The sequence below is a fragment of the Ctenopharyngodon idella genome, chromosome 1 (assembly GCF_019924925.1).
Source record: "Ctenopharyngodon idella isolate HZGC_01 chromosome 1, HZGC01, whole genome shotgun sequence".
NCBI lineage: Eukaryota > Metazoa > Chordata > Actinopteri > Cypriniformes > Xenocyprididae > Ctenopharyngodon > Ctenopharyngodon idella.
Genome location: NC_067220.1, coordinates 12,069,332 through 12,084,250, shown reverse-complemented (window position 1 = coordinate 12,084,250; position 14,919 = coordinate 12,069,332). Strand labels below are relative to the sequence as shown.

Below are 14,919 nucleotides of genomic sequence, written 5' to 3'. Positions count from 1 at the left end.
TTTCCTTTATTTTTTTTTTTTTAAATAAATGCCAATACCAACGCAACATAAAAAGAACACAAAAAGAAAAGGTCATAACAGCTTTTATAGTTGACGCTCTTAATGTCCTAAATTGCATAGATATATAATTGATGTAGAATATTATTTGAATATATAATATAGTATGTGTGATCAAACTAAAATTGTACTTTTTACTTAAAAATTTACATTTATAGATTTTTAAGTAATTCGAAAAACTATTTTTGTTGTTTCGTGAGGACAGTGTGTTGCGCATGCGCAGTGGTAGTCTCGTGCATTGTGGGAGCGGATTGAGAAACATGGCGGCGCGCATCATTGCCCGGTGTGTCCGATCCCTGAACCACCGTTCTGTATATTTTAACCGTGTAAATACTGCGGCGACATTAACAGCAGCTCCGCTCACCCATGGCCGAACATTTTCACATCTGACAAATGGACACAAGTCTCCGCTGGCGCAGGTGTGTGTTAGTGATTGACTGATGACATCCAATGACCTACCCGTGTCTTTAGTTATGACTTCAACATGATGGACAAGCTGCCTTATTTCACTCAATTTCAGTTTATGCAGCAACGAAATAGGTGTGAACTAAGTGAGCTGAATGTAGTCAACGATAGTGTTTCTAATTTAATGTGTTATCATCTTAATGTGGCATAACAGATAATTAGACTTTTCTTATCTCTTGCTGTAATCACTTATGGTTTAACACTTATAATGGTTTATAGTATGCATGTATGCATTACAAGATTGTACGTACGTATACCTTAATGAATGTTTAAAAGTTTAAAAATGTTTATATAGTATATTGGCAACAGTTTTCTTTGATTCATTCTTTCTCATTGATATTCTGTGATATTAAACAAATATATGATTTACTTATTATCTTATCATCATACTCATGTATCACCAATTATCGTTTAACTGAACAGTTCCGTTACAGTGTTGTTGTTGTTACCTAAAACTAATACTGTTAAATCGTTTTCGGTAATTGAAATAAAACAAAATCTAAATATTAGATGAAAACTTAAAAACTTAAATAAAAACTTTCCTTGGCAACTAACTGTCGAAGTACTAACATTACTAAAATCTGAAATAAAAATAAAGCTAAATAAATAGAAATATAAAAATGACAATGGCACATAACAAAATTACTAAAACTTAAGATAAAATGAAAACTGAAAATATAAAAATAAAAGCTCATTTAAAACATTAATACTCTAATCATAATATAAATATTATTAAAACAACACTGCTCCAGTTGTCTATATGTGGCCCTGGAGCACAATAAGGGTCATTTTTTTTAAATTAAGATGTATACATCATCTGAAATCTGAATAAATAAGCTTTCCATTGATGTATGGTTTGTTAGGATAGGACAATATTTGTCCGAGATACAACTATTGAAAATCTGGAATCTGAGGGTGGCAAAAAATCTAAATATTGAGAAAATTGCTTTTAAAGTTGTCCAAATGAAGTCCTTAGAAATGCATATCCACTCACAAAAATACATTTTTGAGATATTTACGGTAGGAAATTTACAAAATATCTTCATGGAACATGATCTTTACTTAACATCCTAATGATTTTTGGCATAAAACAAAAATCGATAATTTTGACCCATACAATGTATTGTTGGCTATTGCAACAAATATACCCGTGCAACCAGGGTCACATATATACTTTCTAAAATGTTTTGTTTTCTTTTGTAGATCTCTGGCAGTTCATTTCAGGTCTTTCAGTGGAGGGCGTACGGCGACTTGCCTCCATTAACCCTAGAGACGATCCATGACCGTGTCCTCTACGTCCTGAAGCTCTATGACAAGATCAACCCTGAGAAGGTAAACACTCCATCAGTTTGATCAGATGGACAACATGTTTGTCTGAAATATTTCAAATTAGCTTCAAATATATTGCACTCTGCAGATTAACTGTTTGATGATGATAATTTAAAAGTTAATCTTTATAGCTTCAGGCTACGTCCCACTTCATGAAAGATTTGGGATTGGACAGTTTAGACCAGGTGGAGATCATCATGGCTATGGAAGATGAATTTGGTTTGTACTTGCATTTACAAGTGTTTATAATCTAATTTTTATGCATTACATTTCACAGATTAATTCTCCCTAGTATCACATTATGTTGAATGTATGCAATGTACTTGTTGGTGTATAAGGATTCATAGAATCTGATACTTAAATGTTATGGATGTGTATTTACCCAGCTGATACAGTGTTTTCTCACGTGTACAGGCTTTGAGATCCCTGACGCCGAGGCAGAGAAGTTGATGACACCGCAAGAGATCGTTCAGTACATTGCAGACAAGAAGGATGTCTATGAATGAGCATAAATATTCATTGTGAGTTTAGTTACTATTCACATCTTCTGAAAATTTACTTCAGTTGGAGCTTATGCTTATGAATGTTTATTTGTTCTTTTTCATTCAGATAGAGATCATCCCGTCAGATGACAAAGACCATGGAGGTTTTGTCATGAACTGTTTCTGCTGTTCTTCTTCATCTTTATTCTTTTTGTATTTAGATACGTTTAAATCGGTGTTCATAATTTTGTTTGTGGCCACTTCTGATTTGCAGGTCTGCAGCATTCTATGCTAGATACACACACAAGCTCCTCATTCATACAAAAAGAGCTTGCAAATAATGTTAATAATTCATATGAATGCTACAACAATAAAGACTTTAAATCATTTTTTTTTTTTTAGATTCTTTGTTTTCTGATGCATAAACCATGCACTAACACAAAATCACAAAGTATATATAAGCATTCACTATCAATATGAAGTACACTACTGTTCAAAAGTTTGGGGTTGGTAAGATTTTTTTAATGTTTTTGAAAGAAGTCTCCACCAAGGCTGCATTTATTTGATTAAAATATTATTTATTTCTGTTCTGCAAAGCTGAATTTTCAGCATCATTACTCCAGTCTTCAGTGTCACATGATCCTTCAGCAATCATTCTAATATGCTGATTTGCTACTCAAGAAACATTTCTTATTATTATCTTTGTTGGAAACAGCGCTACTTAATATTTTTGAGGAACGTGATACATATTTTCAGGATTCTTTGATGAACAGACAGTACAAAAGAACAGCATTTATTTGAAATAGAAAGCTTTTGTAAGATTATAAATGTCTTTACTTTCACTTTTGATTAATTCAGTGCTGAATAAAAGTATTTAATTTCTTTCAAAACAGAAAAAAAAAAAAAAAAAAATCTTACTGACCCCAAACCTTTGAATGGTAATGTATAAAACAATAAACTGCAAGAGTTCACGTTCATATTTAGGAGTGGTTGTATTTGGTATGTCACAGCACCACCTACTGGAAATGCTTTCCAAGTCGAAGACTTTTCCAGAGTTGGAGCCAAGAGTTTAAACAGGTCATATTAGGAAACATTTCTTGTCCAGTTCTTAATCTTCATTGTAATAAAACTAATACAATCTTCCACTATAACTTTTAACTCACCCTAAATAATATCAAGCTGTTAACATTTATTGTAGTATGGCATAAAATAGTGAATACTTTCACATTCTTGTTCATATTTGTGCATGAATTCCTTTAATGCCATTTCTAAAGTTGGTGTATTTCAGGCTTTTCTCTTGAACATAAAAGGACTAATGTGTCTGTCTCAACTTTGTATTTTCCTTTAGAATATTAAATATTACACATAATAGTCAAAATAGTCTTGCTTGAGGAGCAAAATGCAGAGAACACAAATGATTTTTGACATGTAATTCATCCTTAATCTAGACTTAATAAATAAGCAATATGCCATTGCCATAATGGCTCATTCAGACTTTAGAAGAGCTTTAGTTGATGTTAAGTTCAAAAGGGTTTAGATTTAAAAGACACTCCTATCTTCCACTTACGAACTTAAATAAGCCCATGTTTCCTTTTCAGGTGTAATAAAGCCTTCTCCCTCCCTCTGTGTTTATGTGTGTGTTAGTATGTCAGTGGATGTCTGTGAACATACCTCTCACTGTGATGATGAGAAGCCAGGGAGGGACGCTTCAGGCATTTCCTTCTTTTCTCTGTGTTTGTGAGTGTCAGAATCTCAGTGCATTTGGGAATGGTTAAGTGAAGTTTTAAATGCAATGATATTAGAGTTTGAAATAGTATAGGCTAGTTTTAGTTTCCACTTGGCTTTACAAATGCAGCTCCGGAGAATAAATTGTTTTAGTGATATTGTTACTGAAACTGATTTGGACTTGTGTCTAAAATCTGAGCTGTCTACACCCTCACACAAAGATACTGTGGTAATTTTTTGTTTTAGGTGCATTCAATCCCCAAAATCTGCTGTCTCTTGACTATCTCTTGATTTTGAGGCGCAGCCACTGAGTCAACACTGACAATGATCTCTGAATGACCTTCTGTGTTAATCTATTTTTTAGTTTGAATTGACAGCACAAGCTCGTCAGGGAAGCGAAAACAAACACTCTCTCTGTTTTCTCTCACACAAACACACACAACCTGGGTAATTAACCTAATCTTGAAATCTCCTCTGTCTGTCCCCTTAACTTTTAACCGCTTCCGTCCCATTTTCCCTCTTAAAAAGATGCCTAATCGTAATCATATGTTTGCACGTTGCCTTGTTTTCTACACCCAGTAGGCGAGCTCGCGCGCTCACAGAAAAGCAGGCACGCGCGTGCTTCATTAAAGTGAGCTGAGGTCAGTTCTACTCAACCTCTCTGCGGCGGACTGAAGGATGAACTTGACTCTTTTATAAAGGTCTTTTTAAAGAATCAGAACGAAAACTGCTGTTGATCCTCGTTACACATTCTTTTCGACTAGTTTAAGTAGTGTCTACATCATACTTAGAACAGTAAACTATTCTTTATGGAATTAACTGTGTGGACGGATTCCTTCCTGGAATGTTTTGGCTCGCAAAATGTTTCGATTTGTCTATGTTTTGTTATTTATTTTCGCTCCAGGTAAGAAGATAATTTCATTAATAGACAAGGAGATATTTAAATGCTAAACATATTATTTAGCCTACCTTATGTTTAAAAATGTAGCAGTATTTTATATTCTTTAAAAAAACTATTTAATATAATTTTAAAATATTTTATATATAATATCCCTACATAAATTTACAATGGTAACCTTAAAATTCACTATACTACAAGAATTGTTATGCACCACAGAATTTACACACATATCAAAAGTACTACCATGTTTTTTGGACATATACCATGGTAGTACTATGGTATTCTTGGAAGTACCATGTAAATACCATGGTACATGAACTCAGTACCATGGTATTTATCAAACTACCACAGTGACATCCCTTACAAAAGGTGCCAAAAGTGCTGTGGTGGTATCAGATGTTAATACCATGATACTTTGAAATATGGTACTAAAATTCATGGCCTAACTTTCAGATGCTTCTTAATTATTGAAGGTGCCAATAATGATGTTTCTCTGTAGGTAACACGTTGTTAAACTTGAGGCAAGACTGCGGCGGTAAAATTCTTGGAGAGAGGAGCGGCTCAATCCGGTACTCTTTACACCCAAACAGCCTTTTATTTAACAGGATAACCAACGAAAGCACAGAAAAACTGTTGGATGTTACCTGCACTTGGATTATTGATGCACATAAAAACCAGACTGTTTGGATAGATGTCATTTCTGTTGGGAAAGGTGCTCTTGGGATTCAGTTTGGGAATGGGGATACACTGACTTATGAAAAAGAGGAGCGGGAGTCATTCTCTGGCACTGGGAGAACCATCATTCAATGGAGCTTGAGAAGGACTGACAAAACATTCGCCCCATTATATCTGAGTAAGTGTAATGAAGTCACTTACATGCCAGGATGTCAATAGCATATTTTTAGACATAGTACTTAGGTAAATATGGTAATACCATGTTTTTTTGGACACGTATAATGCCAATGCCAAGTATCAAAGGTTTGTTCATGTACCCTGGTAGTACCATGTTATTCTAGGAAGTACTACCATGTAAATACATAGTACATGAATTTCAGGACCATGGTAAATTTCAAAGTACCATAGTATTAGCAACACTATACCATAATACCACAACCATACTTTTTTGTAAGGACATGGTACAGTGGCTTCTTGGTAAGGGGTACCGTGGTATGTCCAAAAAACGATGAAAGTACCGTTCCAAAGTTTGGTGTTAGTAAGATTTTTAAATATTTTTGAAAGAAGTCTCTTATTCTCACCAAAACTGTGTTTATTTGATTAAAATGTAATTTATTCCTGTGATGCAAAGCTGAATTTTCAGCATCATTACTGCAGTCTTCAGTGTCACATGATCCTTTAGAAATCATTCTAATTGGCTGATTTGGTGCTCAAGAAACATTTCTTATTATCTATGTTGAAAACAGTTGTGCTGCTTAATATTTTTGGAACAGCATGGTACTTTTTGTACACATATAATCTGCTAATCTTATAAACACGTCAGAAAAGAAACAAGTTTCTTAGATGCTGATGTATTTAGCGTTCATCAATATGAGTGTAAAATATTTTAATATGAATATTATTTACACAATTGTTCAAAAGTTTGGGGTCAGCAATATTTATTTTTTTATAGAGAAATTAATAATTTTATTCAGCAAAGACACATTAATTGATCAAAAGTGACAATAACATTTCAAATAATTTAAAATAACTTCTCTTCTTTTAAACTTTCTACTCATCAAAGAATCCAGAAAAAAAGTATCACTGTTTTCACAAAAATGTTAAGCAGCACAACTGTTTTCAACATTAATAAGAAACATTACTCGAGCACCGATCAGCACATTAGAATAATTTCTTAAAGATCATTTTACACTAGTGTATGTGAAAAGTATGAATAATACCTAGTGAGAATGTTGTTGTATGTTTGTTTATTTCCCTTAGTGTTAGAATCTTGTGTCTCGAATAATCTCATAATTCCTGTTTCCATTCATCTCTCTGTGTGTGTGTGTTTTTCTTAGGATGGAACACGTCAGAGGACAATCACACTCTTGCTATGATTCCTTACACCCACTTTGACGCTGACCCAGTGTCTCCCTCTCTGAGTGGCTCAAACGATGTAACCTACACCGCAGACATTCCAGTGAGCAGCAATGCAGCCCCCAAAACAGACACTCTCAGGGGCGAGAATATACAGCAGGGCGGAGGTGTGTCTGACCTGGTCGATAAGCACAGACCCCTCTTTCCGCAGGAAATCACCAACAATGGACAGGAAACGGCTGGAGCCTGGATCTCCGACCTCACACTCACTGGCACACATTCTTATTTTGATACGCACACCACCTCTGCCCTTGACACACACATGAACACGCTCGTTGGGTTGTCCCATGAACCTTCTTTGGCTCCCACTGAAATCCAGTCACCATTGCCGTCTGTCCAAACTACACCCAGACAGGCAACTGACGTTGCGTCGAAAACAAGTGCACTTTTAGCCACCACTGATTTTGCACACACTAAATTGCATAGAGGAAGTTCACAACACACACATACACATGCATTTACCAAAATTCAGTCCAAAACGACAAAAAGAGGTCGTCCAAGTTCAATGTTTCTGACTTCCAGCTTTATTACGGTAAGTCCACAAAATATTCAGCCATTTGATACAACTTCTAAACTTAAAGACTTCCTTAGTGACACTGTTAACAAGGCTAAAGCTACAACAGTGACGCCCCCAAACAAGGGTGTGTTTACAATACCAGAGAACGTCGGAACGAGTGAATTTCATGCCAGTTTTTGGAGTTCAAACACTATCACAGATGACAACCAGCCTATAGCATCGGAAATGGACAGGACAGATCGCTCTCCAAGGTCAACTAATCAAAATCAAACAATCCATGATGATTCAGTACTCACTCGTAGTACGCCTGCTACAGTATCAAAGTTTCCAAACGTTAATCAAACCAACCTATTAGCATTTTCTGATAGTGACATGACTGAATACTCAGGTTACTCCACATCTCCAAGTGGAATAAGTGAGTCGCCAATAACTCTTACCACTGAGTATGAGCCAGCAACCTCAAGTGAGTTCATGCACACTTCACGTAACACACTTGCAACTCCAACTTTAACTTCTTCGGAAGCATCAACCACTCGCATCTCACACACTATTCAGAGTCAGCACAATACAAGCACCCAAGAAACCAGCTCCGCATCTGCATCAATGTCTGATCTGACGGCACACAACAATAACGAAATTAGTGCCTTCACCACTTTCCCAACTACCATCCCTCCAAACCTGACTCCTACTGAAAGTCCTAATTCACGAAAAGAGGATGAGGGTCTATCACCATCTGGAACTGATTGTCTCGGTCTTGCATGCACCTCGTATTTACCATCTACAGTACGAGGAGAACAAGAAAGCCCCATTACCAGCCCTCCGTCAGTCTCTTTGTCGAGTTCTGCAAGTCCTCAGATTAGTCGTAATGTGACTTCTGACCTCATGGTTGAAGATAGCACTACAGTGACATTTGTAGAGGAACTTGAATCGTCCCCATCACAGAATACTAACACAAAATCAAGTATGCATACTGAATTCCCTACATTTACACCTCAGCATTCAACTCCATCTTCTGAAAACACGCAGAGCAGTGTGGGATTTTCCAATGCAACTGATATAAACGAGATGAGTAGTGGTCAAACAGTGGGTAGAAGTCATTCGAGTCCTACTCTGACTAGTGTGACAAGTTTGAAGACGACTCTTGGCTTATCTTCATTTAATGACATTCATACTGGATCAACAGAAAGCACTAATGACTTTACTGCCCACACTACCACAACATTGAGTACTTCATCTGACATCACATCTCCTTACATCTCTCAGGTCAGTACAACTGATCGTGCCTTTCGGACAAGCACACCTGTTAGTACGACTACTCCACATTGGGAAACCAGTCAGACCTCTGCGGTTCACCCACCTTCAATAACTACGCTGCAGATGAATCCGCATGCCACGTCCACAGAAACAACTTCAGCCTGGGTCCGTACAGTTCCTCAACCCAGCACTGTCAGACCTCCCCAATATATGACCACAAGCTCTTATCTTATTCAAACAAAAGCACACACAATATCTACACAGGCAGTCACCCAAACATCCAGCTTTGACAGGAAGTTGTCACATGGACGGCATTATTTCGTAGTGGAGGACCAGCCAGCAATCATCAAGGGTGAACATTTCTGTTGATTTTGCTTCTTTGAGACTCCTAATTTATTATACATTTCTGAGTAAAAAGGGATCTTCTTTTGTTTTCATGAAAAACATTTGTTCTGTTTTTCAGAGAAAACATTTCAAGTACTCTTACAAATCATCCTGGAAGGGGATTATGCCCCTAGTATGAGACTGCTTGAGGTGAAACCATTTGAATTACTTTATATACACTACCGTTCAAAAGTTTGGTACGATTTCTTTGAAAGAAGGCTGCATTTATTTGATCAAAAACACAGTAAAGACAGTAATATTGAGAAATATTATTACAATTTAAATGAACTGTTGTCTGTTTTAATATCCAGACTTTAGTGTCACATGATTTGGTGTTCATGTTGAAAACAGTTGTGCTTAATATTTTTGTGGAAACTGTGGTACATTTGTTTCAGGATTCTTTGAGGAATAGAAAGTTCAAAAGACCAGCATTTATGAATATTGAAATATAGATCTTTTTAAACATTATAAATGTCTTTACTGTCATTTTGATCAAATTAATACGTTCTTTCTGAATTTTAATTTCTTTAAAAAATCTTACCTCACACTTTTGAACTGTTATGTATGCATACTCATGTCAGTAGATGGTTGATGCCATTTGATTGGCATTGCAATAATGTTTGGTAATCATCCACTCCTGCAGGTGGAGACATTTCTGCAGAGCCTTTCTGGATTTCAGAATCAACAAGTGACCTGGCACAGGTAAAAAGCTGAGAGACTAGGATTTGCTTTCATTATTGATGAACTGATCATTCAGTGAGTATGTAATGTAAAACTTTTTAGTGTAATTTGAGTGTTTTGACTGATTGCCTAAACTTTAAAGGGTTAGTTCACCCAAAAATGAAATTTCTGTCATTAATTACACACTCTCATTCCAAACCCATAAGACCTTCGTTCATCTTCTGAACACAAATTAAGATATTTTTGATGAAATCTGAGTTTTTTCAATTTCCCATAGAAAGCAATGAAATTACCGCATTCAAGGCCCAGAGAAGCAGTAAAGATATTGTTAAAATAGTCAACGTGACTACAGTGGTTCAACCTTAATATTATGAAGCGACGATAATACATTCTCAGGCTAGAGACAAAATTCTCGTTATTAAAGTCGTTATTTTTGTTTTGTTTTTGCACACAAAAAGTATTCTCGCCACTTCATAACATTAAGTCACTGTAGTCATGTTGACTATTTTAACGAAGTCTTTACTACTTCTCTGGACCTTGAATGTGGTAATTTCATTGCTTTCTATGGGAGATAAAAAAAACCTCTCGGATTTCATCAAAAATATCTTAATTTGTGTTCTAAAGATGAACGAAGGTCTTGCAGGTTTGGAACGACATGAGGGTGAGTAATTAATGACAGAAATTTCATTTTTGGGTGAACTAACCCTTTAAGTATATATAACCCCTGTGTAGGATCATAATTGAACTGCAAAGGGTTCATGAGCTTGTGATAGAAATGCCAATGCAAAATGAAGCTAAATAAAAACATTTTTTTTAAAAACAGAATGTTACTAAATATACATTATTTTATTAGGCTATATGAAATATAATATTATTAAATATAAATTATTAAAACAATAAAAATATAAAACATATTTTAAGTTTAAAATCTCATGGAGAACTTAATTAAGTACTTAATTTAAATCACAGTGGTTCAGCAGACAAAAAGATTGTAAAAACCTGATCTAAAATATCTAAAAGTGATTGAACACGTGTTAATTAAGTGCTTTTGATTGACTCTGTCATGGGTGTTTTCATCAGTGGTCCAGTTCTGCAAACAGTAGTTCAATTCCAAACAGTGGAAGCGCTCTCCTGGCTGGGAAGGGTGGAGTCTCTGTTACAGGAGGCGGGGTTAAACCCACTACCGAAGAAAGGAATATTTGTGGGAGGAGTTAAAGTGAAAAATATTACTGTGGGAGGTGAGTGTTGAACAACTAGATCTTAACCAGTTACATCTTTTTTATTATCTCTCATGCTTATTCGTATCTTATGGAGCCCCTATGGGCGGTTGAAAAAAATATGAGATAGGTGGAAAAAATATATATATTCTATGCTTTTGTGTTCTCTCGCAAAACATTTGCGTTCTCTTGCATAACTTTAGCGTCACTCGAGAAACTTTGCGTTCACTCTGAAAAGCACTGAAATAGTATAGTTTTCCCTCCCACCTCATATTATTTCCGCAAAGTTTCAAAGGGGAATGCAATACTTTTGCAAGAGAACGCAAAAGCTTTGTAGAATAATTTTCCCTCCCCTCCCCTCCCATTTTTTTTTACCATCACCATGTCCCTTTGGGGGCGCCATAGTATCTCAACCAATCATTCCACCTTTCTTTTTTCTTTGTTTCTTTCTCTCTCAGGTTTGCAGACAGATGTTTGTGAATGGTTGTTTGAATGTCCATCTGGGTTCCAGTGTGTTTCTTCAAAAGGCAATGCCACCTGTACATCTGTGTGCCACTCTGAATACTGTAAACATCAGGGCATCTGTGTCCATCGCCTCGGACAACAGCCTATCTGCCAGTAAGTTTCATGTACAGTGACTCGCGGCATAAAATCTGGCCCTCATTGCAGCTTTCAGGTCAAGATCTTCTCATTATAAAGAAAGAAACCCTCTGACCGATACGTATAGCTTGTAACTTTCCAGGAGAACTAATTAAAAATACTTGCTGAAATGACCTGCAGGTTTGACCAAACTCTCTCTTTCTGAAGGTGTCCTGTTGGGGAGGATTACTGGTTTATGGGGCAGCGCTGTGACCTCCACATGACTCGACCGCGTTTGGTGGGCGTGTGTTTTGGGGTACTGCTCGCTGTCGCTGCAGTCATGGCTCTTCTGTCTTATCTCGCAGTGCGCCGTTATAAAAGCATGCTTATGCAAGCCAAAGTGGAACAAACACGCAGCAGGTATCACATGCGCAATCATTTTAAACACACACTCTCCCATGAAGTCATCTGTAGTAGCCTGGCTTTGTTATTGGAAATAGTTTGCAGGAAATCATAGGCTAGTTAAAGCAAACTATAGGTTGTGATAACACCACTGAATGTGACACAGGGAGGGACAGGGTCGAGTGAACACACACAGACACTCTTATATGTGAATTTTATTAATATTCTTTTGTTTTCTGTATGTGTGGACACAGTTATCGCAGATTCAATCACTTTGATGAGCTTTCGGCTCGTTTTTGGGGAAGGTCCTGGCCAGGCTCTGACGACTCGTTGGATAACCCTGCCTTCACCCGCTCTGATGAATTACTACATCTGAGAGCACTTGATCGTACTTGCTGTTACCATGATGACACTCTTTCTGTGGTATCCACATACCACGGAAGTGGAACACACCTCAACACCATATATCATCACGGGTACCATAAGATTATTTGCATATTATTGAGTAAAAAATGGTTTACCATTGTTTTTTGGACATGGTACTATGGTACACTACAGTTCAAAAGTTTGGGGTTTGGGCAAAAAGTCTTTTATACTCACCAAGGCTGCATTTATTTGATCAAAAATACAATAAAACAGTGAAATACTATAGTAGAGTTGTCAAAAGTACTGACTTTGGTACCAAGTTGGTACTGAAATTCAAAAAATGTGACGATACCAGCATTTCCCCCTAGCATTTTGAATGCTGTTCGTGAGCACCTCTGATTGGTCATGCGCTCAACAGATGTGTCTGTGGTTGGCTACAATGACCAACACACGGGAGTGTTTGAAAGCACACAGGTGTTTTGAAAGTAGGCGCCTATCAGCGGACCGGTCTGTGCAAGCGCTCGGAAGAGCGTCAAAGATGTCTATTTACATGTTTTTGAAGCGTTGATCGTTGTAGCCAATCAATGCTGATATCATCACATTTTTAAAGTTTCAGTACCAACTTGGTATCAAAGTCGGTACTTTTGACAACACTACTATAGAGTGCAACAGTTGGGTTCCAGAAGTAAAAACTCCATTTAATTTCTCCATAGGGAAATTGATTTTTAATGATAACTTATAAACGTTTAAAGACAGACCTACTGTGAGCTACTAGGTTGTTAATCGATGGTATATGCTTCTGTTGAAGCTGTCAGCCCGCATTATTTCCGCTTATTTTTAAAATAATCGTGTTTAACAGCGGAATTCCTGGTGAAAAACTACATTACCCATGATTCTGTACAGAAAATTACACCAATCAGTGAGTCAAAAAAGCAACACGCTCCAAAAGATCTCATTAGCTTCAACTCCCATGAAGCCTCGCAAATGATGTAATCGAGTCTCCCTACACTCTCAAAATGTTTCAGTATATATGCATATTTTGCAATAAACTTATATGCTGTTCACAATGCTTCATGGGATTGTAGTTCTTTCCCTCACTAAAGCTGTTAAGTACACAGTCTTGTACCTATGTATTTTTGTCTAATTTTCAAATTCTTTTTTGCTTCAAATCAAAGTTTGTAATGTTATGATTAATCTCATAGCTGCTTGAATTGGTTCATGGCTTATAACGCTTTAATGATGACTTTTTTGAAATCCCTATGGGAGAAATGAATGGAAAATTTCTGGAACCAATGCTGCTGAAAAAGTGGGTGGGCACTTATACAACTTAAAATAACTGTCTTCTATTTCGATATATTTTAAAATGTAATTTATTTCTGTGATGACAAAACTACAGCCATTACTCTGACATGTTGATTTGGTGATTTCAAGAAAAATTTCTTATTATCAATGTTGAAAATAGTTACACTTGTGGAAAAATTGATAATTTTTTCAGGATTATTTGATGAATAAAAAGTTCAAAAGAACAGCATTTATTTGAAATAGAAATATTTTGTAATATTATAAATGTCTTTACTGTCACTTTTGATCAATTTAATGTGTCCTTGCTGAATAAAAATATACATTTCTTAAAAAAACATCCAAAACATTTGATTGGTAGTGAATATTCCAAAGTACACAAGTAGAGTAATTTGTTAACTTGATTTTTCTGTGTATGTTTGGGCTTACAGTTCTCAGTATGGTTGGGATCTCAGCAACTGCAGCTTGGCAGATGGTGTGGTGGATTCTGGGAAGGCTAGTGACCTGTCGGTCTGTAGCTGGCCAATCGAGCCAATTCAATGGACACCATTCCCTTTACTGCAGCAGCTCAGCAGGAATACAACTACGGTAAGACACAAACACAGACTCTATTTCTATATTGTTGTAACTGAATGATACATAACTATGCTGCTTATCCAGGTGAAAGCATCTCGTCCTCGCTCTTACTGTGAAGGCATGGAACTTGTAGATTTGGAGAAGAGCTGGACAGCTTAACGGAGATTCAGAGAAACCTTCTGGCCAAGAGTGAGAATATTTCATCTGTTTAAGGAACAACATTGTTGTGCCAATCTGATATAGATCCATCTTAATAAAATGTCTTTTAACTAAACAAAAAAAGATTTTTTTTTTTCTTCTCTCAGTGTACTCTGCAAAATGTACACTGCCGTTGGGGTCAGTACGTTTTATTCAGCAAGGACACATTAAATTGTTCTTTTGAACTTCTAATGAATCAGTTTCCTCAAAAAAAATTAAGCAGCACAATTGCTTTTAACATTTAAAACAATAAATGTTTCTTGAGCATATTAGAATGATTTCTGAAGGATCATGTGACACCGAAGAGTGGAGTAATGATGCTGAAAATTCAGTTTTGCCATCACAGGAATAAATTACACTTTAAATGTATTAATACAGAAAACAATTATTTTAAAT

The 14,919-nt window shown here is 36.3% G+C and overlaps 2 protein-coding genes across 3 annotated transcripts; both read left to right on the top strand.

The window, feature by feature from the left end:
* Positions 1–266: 266 nt before the first annotated feature.
* On the top strand, positions 267–2,722 carry ndufab1a (NADH:ubiquinone oxidoreductase subunit AB1a). Of its 2 annotated transcripts, none has more exons than XM_051895196.1 (5): positions 267–476; positions 1,726–1,854; positions 1,983–2,070; positions 2,266–2,372; positions 2,465–2,722. In XM_051895196.1, the coding sequence occupies exons 1-4, from the start codon at positions 273–275 to the stop codon at positions 2,355–2,357; spliced, it is 513 nt and encodes a 170-aa protein (XP_051751156.1). In that variant the 5' UTR covers positions 267–272; the 3' UTR covers positions 2,358–2,372; positions 2,465–2,722. The 2 variants fall into 2 exon arrangements, with proteins under 2 accessions (XP_051751156.1, XP_051751148.1); XM_051895188.1 differs by having other exon boundaries at positions 2,461–2,722.
* A 1,950-nt stretch (positions 2,723–4,672) lies between these two features.
* si:ch211-14k19.8 (mucin-4) lies at positions 4,673–14,607 on the top strand. The gene is made up of 11 exons (XM_051895164.1): positions 4,673–4,962; positions 5,459–5,812; positions 6,972–9,173; positions 9,285–9,355; positions 9,849–9,907; positions 10,967–11,124; positions 11,562–11,721; positions 11,911–12,102; positions 12,339–12,560; positions 14,181–14,337; positions 14,410–14,607. Exons 1-11 carry the CDS (start codon positions 4,920–4,922, stop codon positions 14,482–14,484), a joined length of 3,693 nt encoding a protein of 1,230 aa, XP_051751124.1. The 5' UTR covers positions 4,673–4,919; the 3' UTR covers positions 14,485–14,607.
* Positions 14,608–14,919: the final 312 nt, after the last annotated feature.